This window comes from Nycticebus coucang, chromosome 7 (assembly GCF_027406575.1).
Source record: "Nycticebus coucang isolate mNycCou1 chromosome 7, mNycCou1.pri, whole genome shotgun sequence".
Lineage (NCBI taxonomy): Eukaryota > Metazoa > Chordata > Mammalia > Primates > Lorisidae > Nycticebus > Nycticebus coucang.
In genome coordinates this window covers 85330288-85355138 of record NC_069786.1, presented here as the reverse complement: position 1 = coordinate 85355138, position 24851 = coordinate 85330288, and the positions used below count along the sequence as shown (strand labels likewise).

The window sequence follows — 24851 nt, the reverse complement described above, 5'->3', positions numbered from 1 at the left end:
TCTGCAGAGAGGGGCCCAGTTGTTTGCTGCAGAAACATGCTAAGTCAGCTTGCTTCCCAGGTGTCACGAGACACTGCGCAGTGGCCTCTGAGGCCCCTTCCACATCTGGACACAACCAGTCTGTAACCTCTGACAAAAAACACACAACCTTTATTTTCCAAAACGTCTATGACAAAACAACCACAATTATTAAACTTGTCTTTTCAGAAGAGAAGAAAGAAATGAAGGAAAGAAAAAAGTAGGGGCTGAGGGAGAGAAAACCAAAGAAGGCTAGGAAGGAAATAAGAGGGGCAAGGGAGAGGGGAGGGAAGGAGAAGGGGGGAATGAGAGAAAGGAAACCAAAAACAGGCGTAAAATGCTAAGGTTTCTGAAACCTTTCTTTGGGCTTTTCTATCAGGATGAAGTGAATATGCTCAAAAAAGCTTCAGAGATCATTCAGTACAATCCTATTTAAGAGATGAGAAAAATAAGTCCCCAAGAAGTTATGTATCATGGGCATAAACTGGGTTTGTAGGAACCAGGCTGAGTTAATCAATTTTGCATATATCCAGTAAATGACTCTTTTACAAAACATATTTTGTTTTTAAAAAATAAAATTCCCAGTTCTGTTTACATACATATATCGAGATTTACCTTGGTTATTGGCCTTGATTATTGAACCTAAGTTGGCAGACTCTCATGCCTAACATCATCTATTGATTTAATGTGTATTTTAGGCACAGTTTAATATTCTCCTTAATGCCTTTCTGCTTTTTCTAAAACTTAAGTTTACTGTAATCTATAGTTTGTATGTTCCCCTGTAACTCTAAGTTCCTACTTAAGACCTCTTGTGCTCCAAAATATTTCTAATTTACAAAACATGCTGATTAATCTGTTACATTATACTCTTTTCTCTTCCTATTTACTGCTTTAATGTTAATGCTTGAAGAGTCTTTCTTGCAAATTTCTCTTAATTTTGCTTCGGTGGATTTACTTCTTAGTAGAACTAAATAGATGGCGTAATCTGCCATTAAACCTTAAATAATCCAAAAAAAAAATTTATTTCGAAGAGGGGAAGCTTAAGCATTCTGAATAGGGACTGGTTAAACAAACAAATAAAATGACGACTTTACCACCGTAAAATAATGGGAAAAGGTGAAATTTTACTTGAAATACATAAATTGTTACTGATAAGTAGAACTGCTAAATTTAAAGTAAGTACAACTGAGTTTCAAAGTCTTCATTACATTATTTCTATCCATTTTTCAGAGTACTTATAAAAAGTGAAATCTATACTACTAGTGGAATATACAGGCAAAACATGATTTTAATACTTCGGGCCTATTCTTGTATTTCTTTTGTTTATTTTTTATTTTTAATTATTATTATTTACTTATATACATAAAAGTTATATATAGAATACCTGTGATGTTTTGATACAGACATGCAGTATGAATTAATCGATCAAGGTAATTGGGGTATCCATCACCTCAGGAATTTATCATTTCTCTCTGTACGTACATTCCAATTCCTCTCTATTTCAAAGTATACTCTAACTTATTGTTAATTGCAGTCAGTTTGCTGTGCTATCAATTACAGTTCATTCTATCATTCTGAGCTATTCTTTGTGGGTTTTGTATTAAATTTTTATTTAAAGTATTTCTAATAATACTATAGGGAAATCAGCTATGTTTTAATATAATTAAATAAAGCTGTAAACATTACATTAATTAAATAGCTGGATGTGAAGTCAAAATAAAATTCTATTCTACACAGGGAGAGGAAGGCTGAATAGAGAAACTGTTAGCCTGAAAATTAACAGGCTTGACAGTAATTCCCAAAAGCCACATTTCTGTCAAGTAACTTCATGTAATTTTAATTTATCTCAATTGGAGTGAAAGGTCTCGCCTTTAAAATTAGGGTCTAAGAATGCTGCCCCCTGGCTATCTCCCAGCGAAATTGGTAAGTTTTGAATCTATATACTCAGGTGGAAATATCATTAGCAATTTATGAAATACATTTAACATGCTGACATTTCCAGTAGTTGTATTAATAAAAATAGATAAATAATTGTTAAAAATAAAATTCATTTTAAAACAATGCTATTACATACATAGAAGCAGAAAGAGTTTTTAAATTATTTTGGAAAATTGGATATTTTCTTAAATGTCAGGCTTTAACATGGCTAAGAAATAGAATTGGTTGAACAAGATTCGAAAATAGAAAGTATGTTTTGATAAATGTAGAATCTCAAAGTAAAAACTTCAATGCTTACGAAAATATTATATTTATGAAAAATTTATAAGCTATACGTTATCCATAAAATGGCAGAAATATGTTATAAAAAAATTAAAGTTCAAAAAAAAATACTTGAAAACTAATCAGGTATAATTCAACACAGAAACATGAAAAATACATTATTAAAATCCTTTCATTTTTCTGTGAGCTTTTATTAATCTTATATTTTAAATTCTTTATTAATGTGAGAAGCCAATTCATTAATATTGCTAACTTTTGAAAAAGGGGTAAATATAAATAATATTTTGCCTCAAAATTAAATATTAAACCGTGGTATTTATTTTAAAAAGCAGTCAGGATACGTATGTTTATAACAAATAAGTAGAAAATTAAAATGGAGATGGGTACATAGCTGAGAGTAAATTTCTTTTTTTAAGTAGTGTCATACCACCACCTACTGGCCATTTCTACATGATACCAAAATTAGAAGAAAGCATCAACTTTTAAAAAAATAAACGTAATTATTCTCGGTATACTTTGAATTGTAGCCTCCAACTCTTGACACAAGAACAAACAAAAAACTAAAATAAAAATAGTTAAAAAATTATTGTTTCATTCATTTTAATTAATGCAAGAATCATTACCCTTACATACAGTATCCAGATAAACAAAATTTTTGCAATGTGCAACATAAAGATTGCTTATTAGTACTACTTATTTTGGAAGAAATATAACAGAAAAAGCTGCTATGAAGTAGGTATGCATTTTTAAACTATACCGTATAATTTTTAATTTATTATAATCATATTTCTTTATTAAAAGAGTACATATCTAAACATGAAATTACATAGGGATCCCATATAAAACACCACAAAAGTACATATATATGTAAACTAGCTATTGTTTAGAAAATATTTGACTTCAAATATCTCTCTACATATGATCTTGACATTATGTAACTGAATTCTTTTGGTTTTTTATTTGAGTTGATTGAATAAATAATTTTCTAGGTATAAAGAAATTCTAAAAGTAAATATCACTGGTTCTTTCATAAAACATACTGGGGTAGTGAAATTGCACTCATGCCCATAATTTGAAACATTTTGAAACCATTCAAATAGAATCCTATTCTAAATATCCATAAACTGTGAAGCCTTTTAAAGCCTCATTTAGTATGAAAAATATTGGCCAAGTAATTATTGGCAAGTCTAAATTATTACCTAGTGAGTATGGGAAATAAATGGTTGGCTAGTACACTTTTTACCAAATGAAAGTAATCTTATCTTGGAACCTTTCAGCATGTTTACTTTAAAATAGTAAGTAAAACATAAACATATAAAATGTATGGATAAAAATATTATCCACTTTTATTTCTTTACCTAGAATAGATTCCACCTGGTATGACATTCTCAGAACAGTACTGTAAAACTTCTTAATGTCTAAAACTTTGCCTAATACAATCAGAGGCTTAGCCTTCCTTTGGAATACTGGAAAAGCTAGTAGAGATAAAGCTAGAGAACAATTGTTTCTCCAAAAATATTCGAGCAACTATAGAGAATAATTATTTATATAAACAAAGCAATCATAGACACACAAGGTGGACCTAAAATTCGCGTGCAATTTACTATATTAAGCTATTTTAAATTGCACATGAACTTTAGGTACACCCTGTATATTATTTTAAAACAAATTAAAATGATAATTCTGTTGAAGGAGTTTTTCAAATTTTAAAATTTCAGCAATAACTATGTCCTTTGAGATGTGAAACTATGAGAAAATTCTGCTGTGTGACATCTTATGTAAGATTTTTCTGAGAAAATTGATTAAGAATATGTTAAGTTCTTAGGCTCACCAGTGTCCCCAGGGCTTGATGATGGACATGGCCAGAGCCTCTCACTAGTGGGACTTATCTATTATATAGAATCACTGCAAAATTATGATTTGGAATCAAATCTAACTCTACATTTTCAACTGATGTATAAAAATCTTAACTATTAGAGACAGATATTACGCCATTACCTTATTTTGTTTTGTTTTATTTCACAGTTTTTGGCCAGGGCTGTGTTTGAACCCACCACCTCTGGCATATGGGGCCAGCACCCTACCCCTTTGAGCCACAGGTGCCGCCCACCATTACCCTTTTTTGATTTGGGTCATGAGTTCACACTGTCCAAGCCAAGTAAAAGCAACCTACTGACCACCAACATTTACAGAATGCTGCCATAAAATTTTTTTTGGCAATATGAAAAATTATGCCTTAGAAAAATCTGAATAGTATGCCATATACGGAAAAATAGTCATGTGTATGTATTTATTATTGAACATGTTTCTTTGATCAGATGATATTTACTCAATAGGTCATTTTTTTTTTTATTTTTTTTTTATTTTTTCTTTTGGCCAGGGCAGGTTATGAACCCGCCACCTCCGGCATATGGGACCGGCGCCCTACTGCTTGAGCCACAGGCGCCGCCCTCAATAGGTCATTTTTAACAGTGAAGGAATGCCTCCCTCAAAGATATTCATGCCTTGATTTCCATCATTTTGACAGGATCAATACACTAGAAGTCAGTTTAAAGGGCTTTTCATACCTTTAGTTTCCTTACAGCATCTCTCACAACTTCTGTTCCTTTTGGCTGCTCCACTTCTGTACTGCCAAGAAACTGAAAATGGTCATTTGTGAGACAAAGGCTTTACTACAACACATATAATTAAATCATTGTGAACCTTTAGATTTCATAATAGAATGATTTAACAGTAATACTAAGCAAGATCGTAATCACCAAATAATTATTAATTTATGTTACTTTTATATCATATAAAAATATAAATACTGGGTGGCCATAAAATTCATGTGCAATTTAAAATAGACAAACTATTTTAAAATTTGACCAATCCAAAAGACTTTATGGTCACCCTGTATATCACTTTGTCATTTACAATTCCTATTAATCAGAGATAATTTAAGAAATATGCTCTTTCCAAATATTGTAATTGTGTATTTTTATTGGAAAGAAAACTAAAGTTATTTTATTGGGCCAAAAGGAAATTAGTGAGTTAATGTCAGTGATTACTTAGGAATAATTAAAAATTATCTGTAAATTCAAAGGATTAAAAACTTTTTATTTGGTCATACATTTAGGTTTCATTGGTATATTTTGTAGTTTATGATTTGAAATGAACATTTTTATCTGTTTTCCAATTATGAGACTCACCTAACATGTAGAATTTACAAAGTAAACTTTTTTAAATACTCAATATATACCATTTGATAGTTGTATCTAGACTACATTAAGAAATAAAGCATGCATGATTACAATTTTTGTAAGTTTTAAATAACCCTGAAAGTAGTCATTGAAATTGTTTAGTTGACATTTGACCAATCCAAAAGGGCAAAAAGTATCACAATAATTACTATATTGTAATAAAATCTCTACTCTGGAGAGATACAATATCTCCTAAATAGAAGTCCAATATAATGAAATGTTCAAACCAATTAGAATTGAAATATGAAGATTTTATTCTAGAAAACATTTCTGTATACATAATAAACAAAAATTAAAGTCATGAAGTATATAATTTCCCAAAGGTTTTTCTCTTGTCACATACCACCAATTATAACCCCACAGAGAGTCATGAATTCCTCACTTCTCATATGTATAAGCTAGACATATATGTAGGTGTATGCACACTTGATATCAAGTGATTAAGCAGGATCATTTTCACGTGTTAATTTATAGAATGAAAGGGAACGAAAAAGAAAAAAATTCTTATTCTTCCCTTCATTCTTGAAAAATTAGCAGGTAAAAAAAATATATATTTTTTTAAGACAGTCTCATATGTCACCCTGGGTAGAGTGCCATGGCATCACAGCTCAAACTCTTGGGCTTAAGCGATTCTCTTGTCTCACCTCACAAATAGCTGGGACTACAGGTGCCTGCCACACCACCTGGCTATTTTTTTGTTGCACTTGTCATTGTTGTTTAGTGGGCCCAGGCTGGGTTTGAACCCGCTAGGCTCGGTGTATGTGGCCAGCACCCTAACCACTGAGCTACAGGTGTGAGCTTAAAGTAATTTTTGAAGTGAGTTTTTCCTCCTTTCTTGAAGTGAGGTTCTGCACAACTAGCATGCAAATTACCAAGACAGCAGGTTAAAATGCAAAAATGCAGACTTCTTGGTCAAATAAATCATGAGTTTTAGAGTTAGAGCCAGAGAATTATATTTCTCAAAGCCTTTCAGGTGATTGTTTGTACTAAAGTCTAAGGAACAGAGTTAGAAAATAATTAACAGGTCATGAAAATAGTGAAAGAGAGCTACAAAAGGTGAATTGAAAATACAGGAGATAATTTATCTTCCATTTCTGACCAGCTCCTGGAGGAGAGAGAATAAAGCCCAGTTGCACTGAGGCAAAGACAGATTTCACTTCTCTGGTTCTATGAGGTATAAGTTGCTTTTTCAAATATGCTTAACCATACCAAAAAGCTACAGGGTGTAGCTAGATAAGATATCAACAGGCCTGTAGTCTGCCCCACTGTGACTTCAAGCTGTTGGTTAATAAAGTGTACACAGAACACCAAAGTAAATGAGAAATTATCAGCTAAAACAAATTGAAAACTTGCTGCGTAGATGTAGGAGACAGCCAAACATATTCCCGATATCAATGGGCCTGTTAGGTCTGGTGGAGGTTAAATAGGTGACAAGGAAGTGGCTACAGGCAGAGAGCAGGAACCAAATTATAGCTAGGAACCAAATTGCCATAGAAACCATTTCCTGGTGGTAACATACATAGTAAGGAGCTCCTAGAGACCTTTAAGTGACTTGGGGCTTATTACCATCTAATTAGCATAGCATGGGTGGAGTTTTCATGAAGGATTCTGGGAGGACTCATGTGGTAAGGAAACTGTTACATAACCTAATCTGTTATGTAATCTGTTATATAATCCCAACCTGTCAATCATCCCAAAGGTGGGGAATGATGACAATCCTGCCCGGAAAGAGGCAGGACAAACTAGGAGCATATGAAAGGCAGCATGTGCTCAGACTCAGGGGGCTTCTCCACATCCTGGACATTCACCTGATCCCCTCTCTCTGCAATGTATTTTCACTTTGTGTCATTTTGTGTAACTCCTTCTTCACTTTCCCTCTGCATAGCTTATTCCTTTTTCCTGTCATCAACTAGCATGGGGGATGGCTGGGCATCTGTGATCACTCCATCACTGGCTCCACTTAGCACCAGTACTCATTCTTGACACTGGAAACTGAGGGGGACCAGGGAACATCCAGAGGGACCTAACAAATTTGTCACATTTCCTCTGCTCCAGATGAGTACTTTCAGCTTTGGCTGCATGATAGAATCACATGTGGAGCTTTAACCTTATTACCAATGCCTACAAGACTGATTTAATTGGTCTGGGGCAGAGCCAGAACATCCATATATTTTAAAGCTCCCAAAGTGATTTTAATGTGCCACCAGATTTGAAAAGCACTGTTTTAGATCATCTAGAAAGGATAAAGGATTCAAATAACAGAAGGGGATTTAACACAATAAGAGCTATTTAGTTATAAAAAAAAGATCCATGCAGTAAACTGGGAATTTATCTTATCACTAAGAAATTCACCATTAGTGGGTGGTCTAGTGTTAGCAGCAGCAGGGAGGCAAAGGCAGATTCCTTATGGGTAAGCAATTCTTGAACTAGAAGAAAGAACGGTCTGACGTGTCAGTAACAGACTGTAAGTGTTACTGGCAATATTTTTGGAAGAATATTCATACTCTGGCAAAAATGTCATGAATCATAAGGATTGTATGCAAACAGGCCCATCGGGGGAAATTATGGAACAACGCCAAGAATACTCTAACTGAATCAACCTGTAGCAGTGCTCCAGGAAACTTTTAACATGTTTCTTTCACACTGGCTTTAATTAAACCATCTGAGTAATGAAACACTGGAATAGCCTTGAATGATAGTGGAAATTAAACTAAAAGACATCTTAATATGGGACTCACCACTTAACCCATTTTTTCTTATGTAATGTTAGACAGTAATTTTAAAACTAAAAAATAGTTTATTCCTTATTATAGTTCTTATATTTTCTTAAATCATAAAAGTCATTATGGCATTTAGATTAAAAAATCATAATTATTTGCATTCCATATGCTGATATAAAATTTTTATGAAACTCTTAAATAACATGATGGAGCGTACTAGAACAAGTTCCAGGCTTAGAATTGGGAGATGATAGAAAAGTCACCAAACCCTGCCACATCTGATTCTTCTGAAATATAGGAGTACCAGTACTGTTCTCTTCTCCTTATAAAACCATTCTCAAGAGCAAATCCAATAAAAAATGAAGAAGAAAATTATTTGTTATGTGTTTAAGGGATTGCCATTCTTTTATTTAACGATTGTTTGGGGTAGACAGTAGGGCTTAGTGGATACAGTTGGTGCCTGCTGTGTTCTCCTGGGATCTCTTTTACCACCCCAGAGCCCCATTCTCCAGCTTTCACATCCTTTGCTGGTAATGGCTCACACTCAAGACTTCAGAACCTACGTTTTGGGCAATGAAGTCACCTTGCCAGCATTGAGAGCTAGAAGCAGATGGGAATATTTCAACACCTACGTGCCCTTCCCTGTACCCCATAACACCACATTCCTTAGCCAATGACTGACTTAAGGTGGAGGTACAAAAGCCTAGCTCCTTGATTGGAGGTGGGTAAACTCTACCCTATAACGTTATGCAAAAATTTCTTTAGAATCAGGCCCACCCTGGGCCTTCACCTAATGTGCACTCTTCCTTGGCTTCTTCCCCTCCTCTGCTCTGCTTTTCTTACTGGTTTCTACTGGGAGCACTCCTTTAATAAATCACAAGCATTCAGATCTTTGCCTCAAGTTCTAATTCTAGGAGAAACTGACCGACGACATCAGTTAAAGCCTTACATTCTAGGAACATACAGTGTGGTACGCAACCCATAAGTAACAGTCATTCTCTATCATACGTGCTATCAAAAGACGTGTACAAAGTATACAGGTTAGAGGTATGACTTATTTTATCTTTTCCACTTTGCCTGGTGCCTGAAGGGTAAAAGAAAAGTTTGAACGGAATCATGTCCTGGCCAGGGAATTAATTCCCCTAATCCCAACAGAAGAGATGTTAGCCAAGTGAAGAATGAGGGCAGGGGAGCTCTGGATTGGAAAATGCTAGGAAAAGAGGCACATGCAAGCAACAAAGACACTTAGCAAAGTCGGCACGTTCAAGGGAAGGTCCTAGTCCCCTTGCACAGCTGGCTGCTAGTCTTTACATAAGGCTCTAAAGCTGCAAAATTATTCTCTGGGGAAAGCGGATCAAGAAAAAATAAGACAACCTATGCTGACAGTTTCCTCATGAAATATACATAGATTGGTCACCTGTCAGTAACCAGTTGACAAGTCCTGCTCAAGCACACAAGACTGCCAGTGGGCTTCTGAGTGCCTCGGTCTTTAATATTCAAACACAGCAAACACGTGCATGTATTTGAGAAAAAGCCTCTCACAAGAAAACCTGGAAGACAAACAGGAGCAAAAAAGAAAGAGAAACAGGCAGAGAGAAAGCAAGGAAAAAAAGATTCATACTGAGCTATGCAAGGACTCATACTTCTACTCAATCAGAACCTCTGGGTGTGAGGACCTCACTCAATTTAAACATATTACAGTCATGATAAAAACAGGATACCCAGAAAGTAGCATCTCTGGAATGGTAGCGTCAGTACTGACTAAGAAATGTTTACAAATAGAAATTCTACTCAATCAGAACCTCTGGGTGTGAGGACCAGCAATTAGTTTTAATACCTCCTCCAGGTAATTCTCATGCATGCTTAAATGTGAGAAACACTTCCCAAAAGAGCCTACATAAGGCCAGCCGAGGTGGCTCACACCTGTAATCCCAGCACTATGGGAGGCCAAGGTGGGTAGACTTCCTGAGCTCAGGGGTTAAAGATCAACCAGTTTGAGCAAAAGCAAGACCCAGACTGTAAAAAAATAGCTGGGCATTATGGCAGGTGCCTGTGGTTCCAGCTACTTGGGAGGCTCACACAAGAGACTCACTGAGCCTAAGAGTTTGACATTGCTGTGAGCTATGATGCCACGATACTCTACCCACTGCTGAGGGCTATCAAGTGAAACTCTGTTTCAAACAAACAAACAAAAATAACATAAAATAAAATAAAATAAAGAGCTAACATCAGACCAAATAGAATTCTTGAAATAGAGAACAGGAAAAACTGAAGGAAGAAATTCATCACTTTTCCAGAATCAAAGGTATGAGTTTTCAGAATAATGAATTCAATGTTACACCATGGCCATGAGTGAAAACACATAGACAAGCACAAATAAGCTCCTCATCAATAAACCAAAGATCAAAAAAAGTCATAAATGATTCTAGAGAGAAACAAACTAAAAAACACACCAAAATCCAGAAGTACAAAATAACATCAGACTTATTCATGTCAACAATAATGGAAGGAAAATGACTTCAAGTCTGAGGAAAAATAGTGATTTTGAGCCAAATTTCTAGGCTATGAGAAAAGAAATATTCATACTGAGATATGCAAGGATTCAAATACTTGCCCTGGCTTGCCCCAGTTCTTACTAAGAAAAGAAGGGAGAAAAACAAAACAGAGAGAGTGGCTTTTACAAACCTAGGAAACAGGGGAGAGTTGGCAGGAGGGTGTTGACAGATACTACAAATAATGATGAATCAAAGCCCAGCAGTACAACACGATATCCAGAAACAGAACACATTAACAAAAGATACACAGGGACGTAAAAATGGAATTTGTTCAGTGAATAAGACTTAGGAAAAGAGCAGAGAATATTATGTTTATTTCATTATAAGTCCTAGAGAAATTTTTAACTATTTAAAGTGGGCATAAACAGACTACTTCGATGAAATAAAAAATTAAATGATATCCCTCCCCCCCATTATAGCATGTTAATTTTGAATACAGGGTATATTCATTTATTTCTTACAACATATTTGAATATGTTTTAAGTCAAGCATTTCTAAGTGCTGGCTATAGAGTAGGGAAAAATATTCCTGGGGTCTTCATGAAGTTTATATCCTAGTGACTATACACGTGTGCATGTGTCTATCTCTATATAGCAAACACACGCTTTACATTTTAGATGGCTTAAACATAAATCATACAACAAAAGGTGATATTTTAGTAGAGATATGAATAAAAGGAAGACATGAAAAACGTGCTCAAGCATAGTGAGGTTAATATGCCTCTGAAGTGACAATTAGAGATATAGACTAAATGACTGGGCATGCAAAGCTGGAGCTTGACTATTTCTGGGGAGAACATATGGATTAGGGAGAGGCTAGCACTGCCATCTTGGTGGAAGGTGCAGAGATTGGAAACAGTGCCAGAATTATTGGTTCTCAGGTAGCTGCCATTTTTCACACACAGACAGAAGAGAATAATGCTGCCAAGGGGAATAAGATGAGTATTCAAGGAAATGGCAGTGGAAATCAGAAAAGTGAGATCATGAATACCACCATCAATACTGTTAATTAGGTTGCCAGATACAACAAATAGAAAAAAAAGTACAGATGTCACTACTGGTGGGAACGTAAAATGGCATAGCCACTTGGAAAAAAATGTTTTGGTAGTTTCTTTGAAACATGTATTTACTATAGGATCCAGAAAATGCCATGTTGGGGATTTATTTCAGAGAAATGGAAAGTAATGTCCATGGAAGTATGTACGGGACTAGCCCCTACACAGCTCGTGGGTATTTTTAATGTTTGGTGGTGAGGAGAGAATTAAGAAATAAAGACAATAAAGACAGTATGATTTAAAAAGAGAGGGCCTGGGGGACTAATGTCATTCATGTAAGAGGCGGCAAAGGCCTTGAACAATGGGCTTGTTTTATATTTATTGTATATATTATCATTCTTTAAATTAATTATATGCATAATTATAAAAAAGGTAAATTTTTTATGTTTTTTGGAATTTGTAATTTTAAGTTCTTTTAATTATTTTTTATGATTTTTGTTATTTTATTTTAATTATAAATTAAAGAAATCAAATGTGGTTTAACAAGCAAAGAATTAGGTTTTTAAATAGGATGTGAAATCAGTGGTAGGTTTGATTTTAGATTTTACAGGAGGCAGTTAAGTTTTGGGGGTTTTGTGAGGTAGACAGGCTAATGTGATATTTATATTAGGAGTGGGGAAGAAAAAGGGTCTTTTTAAAATTTAGTTTTAAGAGTTTTTTTATTAGGAAGTTCGTTGTTAGTATTGCTTTTAATGTATGTTGTAGTGGCTTATTAGTTTATAGAGACTTTTGTATAGGCTTTTTGTAGGGAAAGGTCAGGTTTTAGTAAGACATTTTTTGTCTTTTTTTAAGGTTTTAGTTGTTTTAATACAACTTTTGGGGGCTTTTGATAAGTATTATGGTTTTTTATGAACTTTTTTCGAGTTTTTTTCCTTAGTCACTTGTAGTCAAAAATACAAGTGACTAATAATCTTATAATTTATTTTTAATTATTTTATAAATCACTTACCAAATTAAATTAACCAAAAATTTAAAAATTTAATTTTATTAAAGTAAGGTTTTCATCCCCAGCCTTATAGCTTTCTATGTACGGAAATATCTATGCACAAATGTCCACAGTAGCTCTCTCTGAAAGACCCCCAAATTGCAAACAATCTGTATGCCCTGCAATGAGTGAACGGTTAAATTAAATGATGGTACATCTAAATCATGGCAAATTACTCAGTTAAAAATTTAATGAAATACTAATACATACTACTCTTGGATGGATCTATTCTAACGAGAGTTATGCTGAAAAAAAAGCTAATACTGGGCAGCGTCTATGGCTCAGTCAGTAAGGCACCAGCCCCATATACCGAGGGTGGCAGGTTCAAACCTGGCCCGTATGAACTGCAACAACAACAAAAATAGCCGGGTGTTGTGGTGGGCGCCTGTAGTCACAGCTACTTGGGAGGTGGAGGCAGGAGAATCGCTTGAGCCCAGGAGTTGGAGGTTGCTGTGAGCTGTGATGCCACAGCATTCTACCTGGGGTGACAGCTTGAGGCTCTGTCTCAAAAAAAAAAAGAAAGAAAAGAAAAAAATAAAAAGCTAATACTAAAGTTTCTTTTCTATGAGTATTCACCTAAGAGAAAAATATAGAAATATGTCTTTAACAAAGAAAATGGGACACTGGTATATTTAACATTATTTAAAACTAAATACAAATACTTGATTTTTTGTTTTAGAACTTCATGTCTTAGCTCCTTCATGTGGCATAGCAAAAATGAACTAAGAATGATAATACAGGAATATAACATCTCAGAGTATTTTGCTTTATATGGTTAGATACAGTGTTTTATTTTTCACAATGGCAAAGAGCAATTAAAAAAAGGTTATGTGCTCTGTGGCAAATAATAATCGTTCCTGACACCTTTTCTCTAAAACATTCAAGATTTTATTGATTATGTCTCTTTATACAGTAAGTTCTCACTTAAGGGCACTGATAGCTTTTTGGAAACCGTGACTTTAGGTGAAAGGATGTTTTGTAAAACCAATTTGACAACAGGTTAATTGACGTAAGCAAGAGTTAATTTCCTACAGTATATTTCTGGTCACAGAAATGTTACAAATAGTAAACACTGAAATATATTTGAGTTGTACATACATTTTCAAAGATTTATAAACACAAATGAAGTCATTATTGATCCAATTATTATAGCTCAAGGTTGCAGGTGGCTGGAGCTTCTCCTGGCAGCTCGGGGTGCAAGATTGGGAACCAACCCTGGACAGAACACTATCCCATCTCAGTGTATACTCACCCCCACACACACATACTTGGACCATCAGACACACAAAAGAACTTATCACGCTCAGCTTTGGGATGTGGGTGGAAATTAGTGTACCCAGGACAAACCTATATGCACCTGAGGTACAACCTGAGGTACAGGTGTCCTTCACTGCGTGAAGCTTGCAGATGAGAGAGCATGTGAACTTTACACAGACAGTGGCCTTGGCTGGGAGATGTTTGTTTGCTTTCCCTCACCAATCCTATAATGAAACAACATTAAAAGAAATAATGCTGAATTAAATAATGATGCTATTCAAGAACCTGATTTAGCCTCAAATAGACATTTATCTTCGCGGTAAAAAGATCAGGCATTAGAGCTTATGTAAGTACAAGTGTGTGCCTTGAGTAATTATGTGCTTGTACTTTGAAAGGGCTAAAATGTTCTTCTATTTAGCTTCAAATAAACACTTATTTCTATATTAAATTAAATTCATAAAAATTAGAAAACTACAAAAAAGTATCAATGAATACAAGCATCATCTTTTATCTCATAGTCAAGAGGTATTTACATTGAAAATATTGTATATTATCTCTTAAATTTATGTTAAAATAAAACATAATCAGCCAATGATAGTATTAGACAAACTTATGAAAACAAACAAAACCTTTTCAAAGAGTATATATGCTTTATTTGGGCATGATTTGGCATTATTTTGCATGTGTGTGTATATATATGTGTACATCTATACATATTGAACTTTGAATACCAGTTGACCTCTGAAAAGGGTAAATGTTGAAACATTAAATATAATTCATAAGCAAAATAGATAAATAAGATATAAAATGGAGAAGGTATGTTTAGAATATTAGACTATGAAAAGTAAGATGATGGCAGTTACTGATGCCAAATTGTTTTGTTTATTCTTAGTCTACATACCTATATACATTTATTTATTTATGGATTTATTTATTTATTTATTTATTGAGACAGTCTCAGTTGCCCTGGGGTTGAGTACCATGGTATCATAGCTCACAGCAACTTCAAATTCTTGGGCTCAAGTGATCCTCTTCTTTCAGCCTCCTGAGTAGCTGGGCCCTGCCACAATGCCTGGCTACTTTTTCTATTGAGACGGGGTTTCACGTTGCTCAGGCTGGTCTCAAACTCCTGACCTCAAACAATCCACCTGCCTTGGCGTCCCAGCATGCTAGGATTACAGGGCTTAGCCATTGTGCTCAGCCAAGTCTACCTACATTTAAAGATATGACAATATAATATATATTTTCTTACAGTTTACAAACAATGATATATCTTTAAAAATATTCTATAAAGACTTTGATAAATACAGAGCAAATATTTGACACTATAGGTCTCATTTTATATTCCATAAAAATATTGCAACTCCTGCATTTCTCTGCTCAATGCATTTGAATACTTATTATTAAGGCAGAAGTACTCAAAACAGGCAATTTACAGGCTACAGTTTGTTGAAATTAAAAGTAGAAAAGTGTCATCAAACTGCTATCATATACGAAATATTTACCTTTAAGAACTCTTAACTCAAAATGGTATGAAGATATTTCCTGTTTGTCATACTGGTTAATATTCTCAAAAATTTCCATAACTGTTTTCTATTAATTAAAGTGATATAGACGTCCCTTTTAAACTAATTTCCATACATGATGTCTGTGTTAGTTTCTTGCTCTGTCTGAGTGTTTTCCTTTATGTCCGCCATAATCATTTTTTAAAATGTGTGAAAGTTTAAGGACACCACCCTCGTTGTCAAATATGACTTAAAATGATTTTTTCACTCGAGAGGCTGAGTACTTTGTTTTCTGTAGTACGACTTGCTTCTTTTCCAGTAGGGAGCAGTGTTGGACATCATATGGATCCATGTATAATAACTACTCTGCTTGCTCCCTCAAATTCAAATGTTTTAGAATCATTCCATGAATAACATAGGATTTTTTAAAAAACCAGAGAAAGAACAATTAAAATACAGTTAATATTTTAAACAGTATTTTAAACCTGTTAGTATTAGTGAGCACGCACTAGCTTCTACAACATCTGACAGAATTTAACATATGAAAGAGATACCTTGGAAAGAACTGTAATTTACATTTTATGTATACTGAATTCAAAATATGCCAATGTTATGCATGTAGTATACTCAATACATAATTATTGTAAACTATTCAGTAAATATTAATTCCTACTTTGTACAAGATAAAAATTTTATCTAACTTCAACATTAATAAATAACAGCTATGGGTGGCATAATAAACAATGAATATTCTGATCATAGAAAAAAATACATAAATGAGTATGTACCTTTGTAGCCAATGTTGCAGAGCCTCAAATATGATAGGACTAATTTTCTTTGAGTCAATTTGACTCCATATGGGTGGAAAAAAAAAGTGTTTAAGCCTTTTAGCTACTCCACTGCACCCAGTAGATAAGTCACATATGAAATTGGAGTAAGCCAATTTCATTTTACAGTCTTTATTTGGCTGACTTGCTGTGTCCCATTGCCAAGCAACACAGAAAAGCCATTTTTAAAAAGCAATGATAATAGTCAATTGCAAAGGAGGGTCAGAATCAATTGGATTTAAACCTACTAATCATCAAAACCATAATCCTGAAAAAAAAAAAATCTATGCACCAAAAAAAGGTTATAATTTAAACTTTAAATGAAATGCTCTAAGGTTTATCCTTTAAAAGGAGGACCAGAAGTTTTGATAGAGAATAAAAGAAAAGTATGGGCAGAATTTAAAAGTCTATAACATTTTATATTTAATTCGACATTTTGGTTTTTCATTTTATTATAATTCTTTATGAAATTATATTTGTTCTTATTTTACACCTTATACATGGGTATAAGGTGTTTTGTTGGAACAATACCTTGCTTTAGAAATAATATTTCTAAGAGGTACATTTGCTGTAAAGAAGGAACGGTGCTCACTGCAGGAGTGGGCTCCCAAACTGGTTTGTAACATGGTCACGACAAGCAGCAGCACGTTTTGGTCTTTTCTCTGGAGGTCCCTCCACAAACATCCTCCACGTCTTAGAAGAAAGACAGTCAGAAAGAACAGGGCATTCATGTGCATTGGTATAAAAAAAAAGCATTATGAAATCAAATAAGCATCAAACTGTATGGAACAGTGAAAGTACAGCATTTGGAACCAGCCAGGTTCCACAATCCATTTTCTCATTAGAGAATCACATGACTATAAAAATATGCGGGTTGTGGAGATATTCTCATTCAAGTTGCATTATTTTAAAGATGTGAAAACTGAAGATCAAGGAGGTGGAGTGACTTCCTAAGGTCACAAAGTTTGTTAGCAGCAGAGCTAGATCTAGAATCTTAGCTCTCCTAAATTATCAGACACACACGCACGCTTTACTTTTGCTACATTAAATAAAACAGAAATAGAATGAAAAACAATATGGTATGCTGGCTGTAAGTCTATTAGTGGGTATTACAGTATGCCACATCCCATGTGGCTAGTTAAGATTTACGCTAGTCAATCTTTTTATTGAGAGATATACTTAAAATCGAAGGGAGTCAAAAGAGTATCCACTGGCTGTACGGTCAGACAACGTGAATTTCCAAACACTGGTCACACCATTTATTTATTATACCTTTCAGAGTTCCCATTTCCTCATTCATAAAATGAAGATAATCTCAGTGTTCTGAGAATTAAATGAGAAAGTACAACCAGCAACTCAATTATTTCTATGCTCAAAAATTAAATGAAATAATAAAACAGCCACAAGCAATTAAAAAGAGCCATTTGACAACACGATACATTACTCACTGTCCTGCTTAAGTTTAATCTTGCACAAAATAATCTTCCCAAATTTACTCCTGTTTCTAAACTCCACATATATTTATTTGGAGATGCTTCTAATATTTCAACAACCTCTCAGCTCTCCTGATCTAAATGTATCTTCTTTTCTCTCTTTTGGAGAGAACATTCCTCTCCTATTTCAGGGGAAAGCATTCCTAAGATTACTTCTCTGAGACACTGGACTCTCATTTTTATTAAGATGATCATCATTAGTATGATTTCTATGACCTAAAACATTTATTTTGCATAGTCTATTCCAAACACAGAGGACATGGGAGAACACAGGAGTAAACAAAGCAGATCCAAATCTCTGAAGTCCTATTGCTGCTGTGGGCTACACCTTCATCTTCAAAAACCAGAGCGGCCTGGTTTGCACGTAGGTTCTTTCATTCCACTCTAGCTGGAACCTCATTGATGGAGAATAATCCAAATAGACTGCAAGAAAATTAGTTCAAAATACACAGTAATTACCACAGCAGAGTTTCCTGCCTGCCTGTGATTCTTGTTTGTTTTGAAGGATTCAGCCATTTCTGAGAAGGCATCATCCTCAGCTGCAAACAGAACTTCTCTTTCACACTTGAATATCACAGACAATGAATGAAAATATTAAGGGACATTATTACCCAACCCGATGTTGTCAGGTAATTAGCTAGATAGGAGCAGGAAGGATGACGGATATGGTTGGGCTATTTTGGATTGGTTTGAGTCAGGCTGACGTGATTATTATGGAAATGAGGCTGATTAAGATCTTGCAGGTGATTTGTTTTCAAGACCTTGCAGGTGGGCTGTTTAAAGAAGAGACTTCATTAAGACCCTGGGAGATTTCCAAACTGCAGCTGATACTCCACAAAGTTGTGTATAAAACCCAATAGTGAGCTTCCCACAGAGCTTGTAGTCACTGGGATAAGGCCTGGTTTGCCGTGCTAGTTATTAATTCACTTTCTTGCTGAAACTTTCTTACTCTTTTCAATTATTTTGGTTACTACATCAAGCTACATTCTAACATTGTCCTCATTTCTTTCGAAAGGGACAAAAATCTTTTCAAATCTTGACAATTCTTTGAATAATACTCAGGAAATGAAGACTTACTGGTTTCTCTTTACAGACTTTCTTATCAAGAATTCATACGGCCTGATTAGCTCTGCAAAGCATTGCTGTCTGCAGAACTCTCCTTAGTGGCTATGAAGGTGAAAACAAAAGTGGATCCTGTCGCTGAGCTTTTACCTTGTAGGTTTAGATTCAAGCCCATTCAAGGAAAGATAAAGGAAACAAACAAAAATCTGTCAGAGCTAGAACAAATGGAGACAAACTGAATGCGAGTAGCCTCTGTATCAGAGAAGATATTCTTTCATTCAACACTTGTTTATTGAAGATCTACTTTGTGCCAGACACTGTTCCAGGTGCCTGGATACAAAGATGTACTGAGAAGTCAAAGATCCCTCTGTACGTGGATTGTTGGAACTATGCAAGTAGGATTCACAGTGACAGTCACGTGGACTCAAGGACTGAATTCTGGCCCTGTCACTAGGTATGTCCGTGAATCTTAAGCAGCTTTTACTTTTGTAAACTGTAAGTAAATATCCTTTTATCCATAGGTAGGTGGTGAGAAAACAATTGCATGGGTACAGTGTCTGTTGAAACACAGTAGGTATTTAATAAATATTTGCTTCGAAAGACAAATGCTTCCAAATGATAAGTCTAGGAGTGGATTATCTGGTTTTAGATCCTAGAGTTAAGAATGGAACAACAGAGTTTGTGCCTTTCATTCTTTTCAACAAGGATAAGTGTTTTGTTGTTGTTGTTCTTGCTATTTTATAGAGCCAATGTTATTCTATTAATGGGGCTTAAAAGAATAAATAAAATTCTAGGAAGATTCTGACTCAAGCTTATTAAGTAACAGACGGGAAAAGAAGCACGCAGCACCCAAATATGGCAGGATCTTGGCAATTCCTGCAGTGGAGTAAGAGAAAGGAGTAGATCACTCCATTTTTGCAAATTCAGTTGGGTCTATCCCTCTCTGGTGAGTGTGCCTTGCAATCAGATGCAGAAATGAGGCGATAAACTGTTTTATCTCAGTAGCTGACAGCCTAATTCTCTTTTCCCTTTTTGTAAAAGGAGCAACGATTCTGCTTTCACTATCACAAGTCAAGTTCTTGTGACTATTAGGTCAATTCTACATACTTGTCAATTCAATTTGGTAATTCTGTTCATATTTTAAGTCCCGTGCTTTTTTCTTTTATAAAGATAAAATTATTTAGTTTTTGAAACACTTTAAAACAATTATTGCTAATTAATGCTACTTAGTAAGGTTGTGTAATGCTTCACTGTAATGCTTAATTGATTTTGTTTGAATACTAATATCTGCTGATTTTATTTGATTTCCTTTGGCCTTTTGAAAAAATCAATGATAGCATCTTCCTAGACAACTGCTCAGAGTACTTTTAGCTGCCCTTTGAAAGTTCTGACCCTGGTATTAACACAGACCTTTTTTTCATTGGAAATCTTCTAAAAATTTAATAACCTTATTACAGACTATCATTCCAAAATACATAAAAGTCCCTTTATATGAACAGAACTATATTGTGGCATATTACTTTTCAAAAAGAACTATATATATGTATTTTCTATGATATATTTGATTAATATATCAAATATTCAAGCTGGCCATTTTCAGACCTGGTATTTGAGATGAATCTTAACTCTGTGTACTTCCACAATGTTACTATGAATTATACACTTAGTAGTTACATGTCAATTAACTAATACATCTAAAATGTATTAACATGTCTAAAACTTAGATTAACTACTTGTTCTTAATAGATTTCTGTGTTAAGCATTTTTTGACTGTCTTTTCAGTTCCTTGACTATAGGCTTAATAAAATACAAATACTAATTTCTTTCTTTTTTTTTTTTTTTTTTGTAGAGACAGAGTCTCACTTTATGGCCCTCGGTAGAGTGCCGTGGCCTTACACAGCTCACAGCAACCTCCAACTCCTGGGCTTAAGCGATTCTCTTGCCTCAGCCTCCCGAGTAGCTGGGACTACAGGCGCCCACCACAATGCCCGGCTATTTTTTGGTTGCAGTTTGGCCAGGGCTGGGTTTGAACCCGCCACCCTCGGTATATGGGGCCGGCGCCACAAATACTAATTTCTTAGATTAATTTGATTGTTTTCATTTAAAGTGACCAATACTATTAACACATACAAATAACTAAAATATAGGCCAGGACATAGCATTAGAATCATTATGCTTATTTGTGTATCATTTCAGGGCCATTCTAGTATAAATTTCAAAATTATATACGTGTTGCTTGCTACAAGTAAGAAATAGAAAACAAATGGTATACTAATGCTCATAAACGTACCTGTTTTTAGTGAATATCCAAGCTTAAGTACTGCCAATAAACTCCATAATGGAATTTAACTATGGACTCTGAGAGTTACTTGCATTTTATCACGACTAATTCTTTATCCAAAGGTAGATAACATTTAACAACAGGCAGTTTGGGGAAAGACATTTTTTAAGTTCCTGATGACATCCCATTGGAGCTGCAGGGGCCTCAGTTACTAGAAGACCATCTGTTAAGCTGTGCCTATGGGAACCTGCCAGCAGCCTGCAGGAAGGAATGCAAAGTGGTTGATGGTCTGGCAAAAGCCTAGGGCACATGTGGAGAGAAGGCGAGTGACTTTCTCTTCTACAAGCAGGCTTGCTAGTTTCTCCATGGAAAGTATTTTTGGTTTGCTGTGCAAAATCAGTTCCTGGGAGAAGTTTAGGTTGTGACTGGTTCTTTTTCACTTTGGTTGAATATTCGTATTATTGTTAGGATAGCAAATTTACCAAATTACCATATAGAGTAGAACTTCTGCAAGTTGAACTAGGCCTAGGAACTAGGCCTACTGTACTGAGAGGTACATCTGGTGTGTGTCCAGTCTGTGAAATAAAGGGCACATGAGGAGGTGGTCAGTGTAGGGAAGTGGTCAACTATGGAGGCTCTACTGCAATTTACATGTAAAATACAAATCCTTAAGTAAACACCGAAGTCAAGAGGCTTTACTTTTGTAAATTGTTATTGTCCTTAAAGATTGACTGTTTACTGAGTAACAAGGTCAAATTTTGTTATGCATAGTGACATAGAGTTTATGAGGAATGTATAGAATTTTGGAAATTGGATTTAAATCTCAGCTCTGCTGTTACTAAATTGTTTTAGTGCATCTACTTTGTAAATCCAAGCCTGTAACTCTTACAAAGAGCAGCAGTGATGATTCTGAGGGATACCTCTGAAGACTTCTTGAGATGATAAGATGATACAGCTTAGCACAGTGCTTAGTATTTAATAAATTGGCATTTCACAGATTAGTCTCACTGATTAAACAAGGAAAACTAAAACTATTTCATAGATAAAGGGCAAAGAAGCTCCCTAAAATTAAATTGTTCCAAACTATGTAATCCAGTCAGACTGTAGAAAAAAACATCAATGCATTTCTTTTATTCATTGATTTGAAATTATACAAATGCAAGTGAAAAGGAAAGGATAATTTTCATACTAGTTCTCCCAATGATGTCGATGTCCCATTATAAATTCAGGAATTCAATTAGTAGGGAATCTAAAATTTAACAAGGACTATAAAATATATAAATGCATTAGAAAATATACCCATGATATTGTACTTAAAAGGAAAGGCCTGGATGAATGAGGTACTGTTAATCAAATACTAAAGATTAAAATTTATGGGAAACATTAGGTTAAAATTTTATTAGATGTTAATTATATCATATATGGTTGTTTTTGCAGAAATCCATCTTCTAAATTTAATAAAGTAAATAATCTGTTAGGCTGCTAAAGTTATATCTCTCTTAAATTAGGTAGGGAAACTGCGCTGTGTAGGTGGGTGTTGGTTTCATGCCATTGGTCAACCATATGGCACAAAAGATGTTAGCCTGAGGTAAGCACCGAAGAACACTCATTCAGCAAAGTGGTTGAAGCCTGAAGCTTGCCGTATTAAATGATCCAGTTTATGAAGGTCAACCCATGGCATTAAAGAAACATATTATACAAATGATTCCAATGCTGCTACTTTACATGTCTCTAGTTTAATAGATAGATTTCGTGGAAAAGTATCCTCTTGGTTATGACTGTACATGTGAATATGATTGTTCACTGATAATTCCCCTACTAGCCTAGAATAGCACATTTCTGCCCAACAAGTGAACCAGAGGTTCGCTGTATCTGAGCACTTAGCATGCTTTGTCTATTTGTTTGAGAATATTTGTTGACAGAAAAATCACTACATCACAAGAGCATATGATCTTATATTTGTATATTATAGATGATAATACACTTATGTATTATTGTGTGCATATTATATTCTGTATGTTACAAAATGTGTTCTACTATGAAGGTTTTGGGGGCAAATGACTATAAACCAAGAATGAAAACATTAAAAGAATGAAGGAATGACTTCGGAATGTAGATGACTTCAGGAAGGGGAGGAAGAGTGGCACAGTTTAATATCATGAAGTTCAAAGCCGGAGGATTTTAGGGAGAAGAAAGGGGTAAGAGACCGTCAATTCACCTGCCATGCGAGCTGCTAGGTACAGGACGAGGTGGGAGGGGAAACACCACTTGAGAGGGAACAGAGGAGAAATGGTTTTGCCATGCGAGCTGCTAGGTACAGGACGAGGTGGGAGGGGAAACACCACTTGAGAGGGAACAGAGGAGAAATGGTTTTGCCATGCGAGCTGCTAAGTACAGGACGAGGTGGGAGGGGAAACACCACTTGAGAGGGAACAGAGGAGAAATGGTTTTGCCATGCGAGCTGCTAGGTACAGGACGAGGTGGGAGGGGAAACACCACTTGAGAGCGAACAGAGGAGAAATGGTTTTGCCATGCGAGCTGCTAGGTACAGGACGAGGTGGGAGGGGAAACACCACTTGAGAGGGAACAGAGGAGAAATGGTTTTGCCATGCGAGCTGCTAGGTACAGGACGAGGTGGGAGGGGAAACACCACTTGAGAGGGAACAGAGGAGAAATGGTTTTGCCATGCGAGCTGCTAGGTACAGGACGAGGTGGGAGGGGAAACACCACTTGAGAGGGAACAGAGGAGAAATGGTTTTGCCATGCGAGCTGCTAGGTACAGGACGAGGTGGGAGGGGAAACACCACTTGAGAGGGAACAGAGGAGAAATGGTTTTGCCATGCGAGCTGCTAGGTACAGGACGAGGTGGGAGGGGAAACACCACTTGAGAGCGAACAGAGGAGAAATGGTTTTGCCATGCGAGCTGCTAGGTACAGGACGAGGTGGGAGGGGAAACACCACTTGAGAGGGAACAGAGGAGAAATGGTTTTCATGTGGAGCAAGAAGCAGCAGCGGGGTTCAGAAGAGAGTTTAAAAACAAAAAGGATTTCGCTGATGATACATCTTGAATTCTCAGGGTTCCCTTCTTCAGGGAAAAATAACTATTTTTTTTAAAAAAAGACTACTGATTCCAAGAAAATCTTTCCACTATCTTCCAAAACATATTTAAAGTAGCTTATAATGAGTCATAAAATAATGAAAGATAAAATAAATTAGAAAAAGGAAGCAAGAAAAAATTGCAAAAATGTAGAGTAGAGGTAGCGTTGTAGTCAAACACCTTTAATCCTGCAAATGTGCCAGTGGTCAGTCAGAAACTGTGGGATGACTTTATTTAGCAGAAGCATAAAGTAAGAAACACGATCCATTAACTCTATGATTCACTGTTGATGAAGTGAAATAAAAATAAAAGCTGTTTATATGTATGAGAGGACTTTTGATTTTTTTCAGCTGGATTAATATGTGATATCATTGTCAGAGGGGATTGATAATTCATTAAATTTCAAGTAACCCACTTGAAAATTGTTTAATTTTCACAATAGCTACAAATATTTTTAAAAAGCGGGTTTACAGTTATTATTGATTTGACTTCAATCCGTCATCTGCTTGCTGTTTGCAAGCACTATGGAGAAATA

At 35.3% G+C, this 24851-nt stretch overlaps 1 protein-coding gene across 7 annotated transcripts in view; it reads right to left on the bottom strand.

The window, feature by feature from the left end:
- GULP1 (GULP PTB domain containing engulfment adaptor 1) overlaps positions 1 to 24851 on the bottom strand; it is a 294801-nt gene that overhangs the window by 60452 nt on the left and 209498 nt on the right. For all 7 annotated transcript variants that reach the window (XM_053597841.1, XM_053597840.1, XM_053597845.1 and 4 more), the window contains one exon: positions 4806 to 4877. In XM_053597841.1, coding sequence (XP_053453816.1) covers positions 4806 to 4877 — 72 coding nt within the window. The remainder of the gene's footprint in view (positions 1 to 4805; positions 4878 to 24851) is intronic.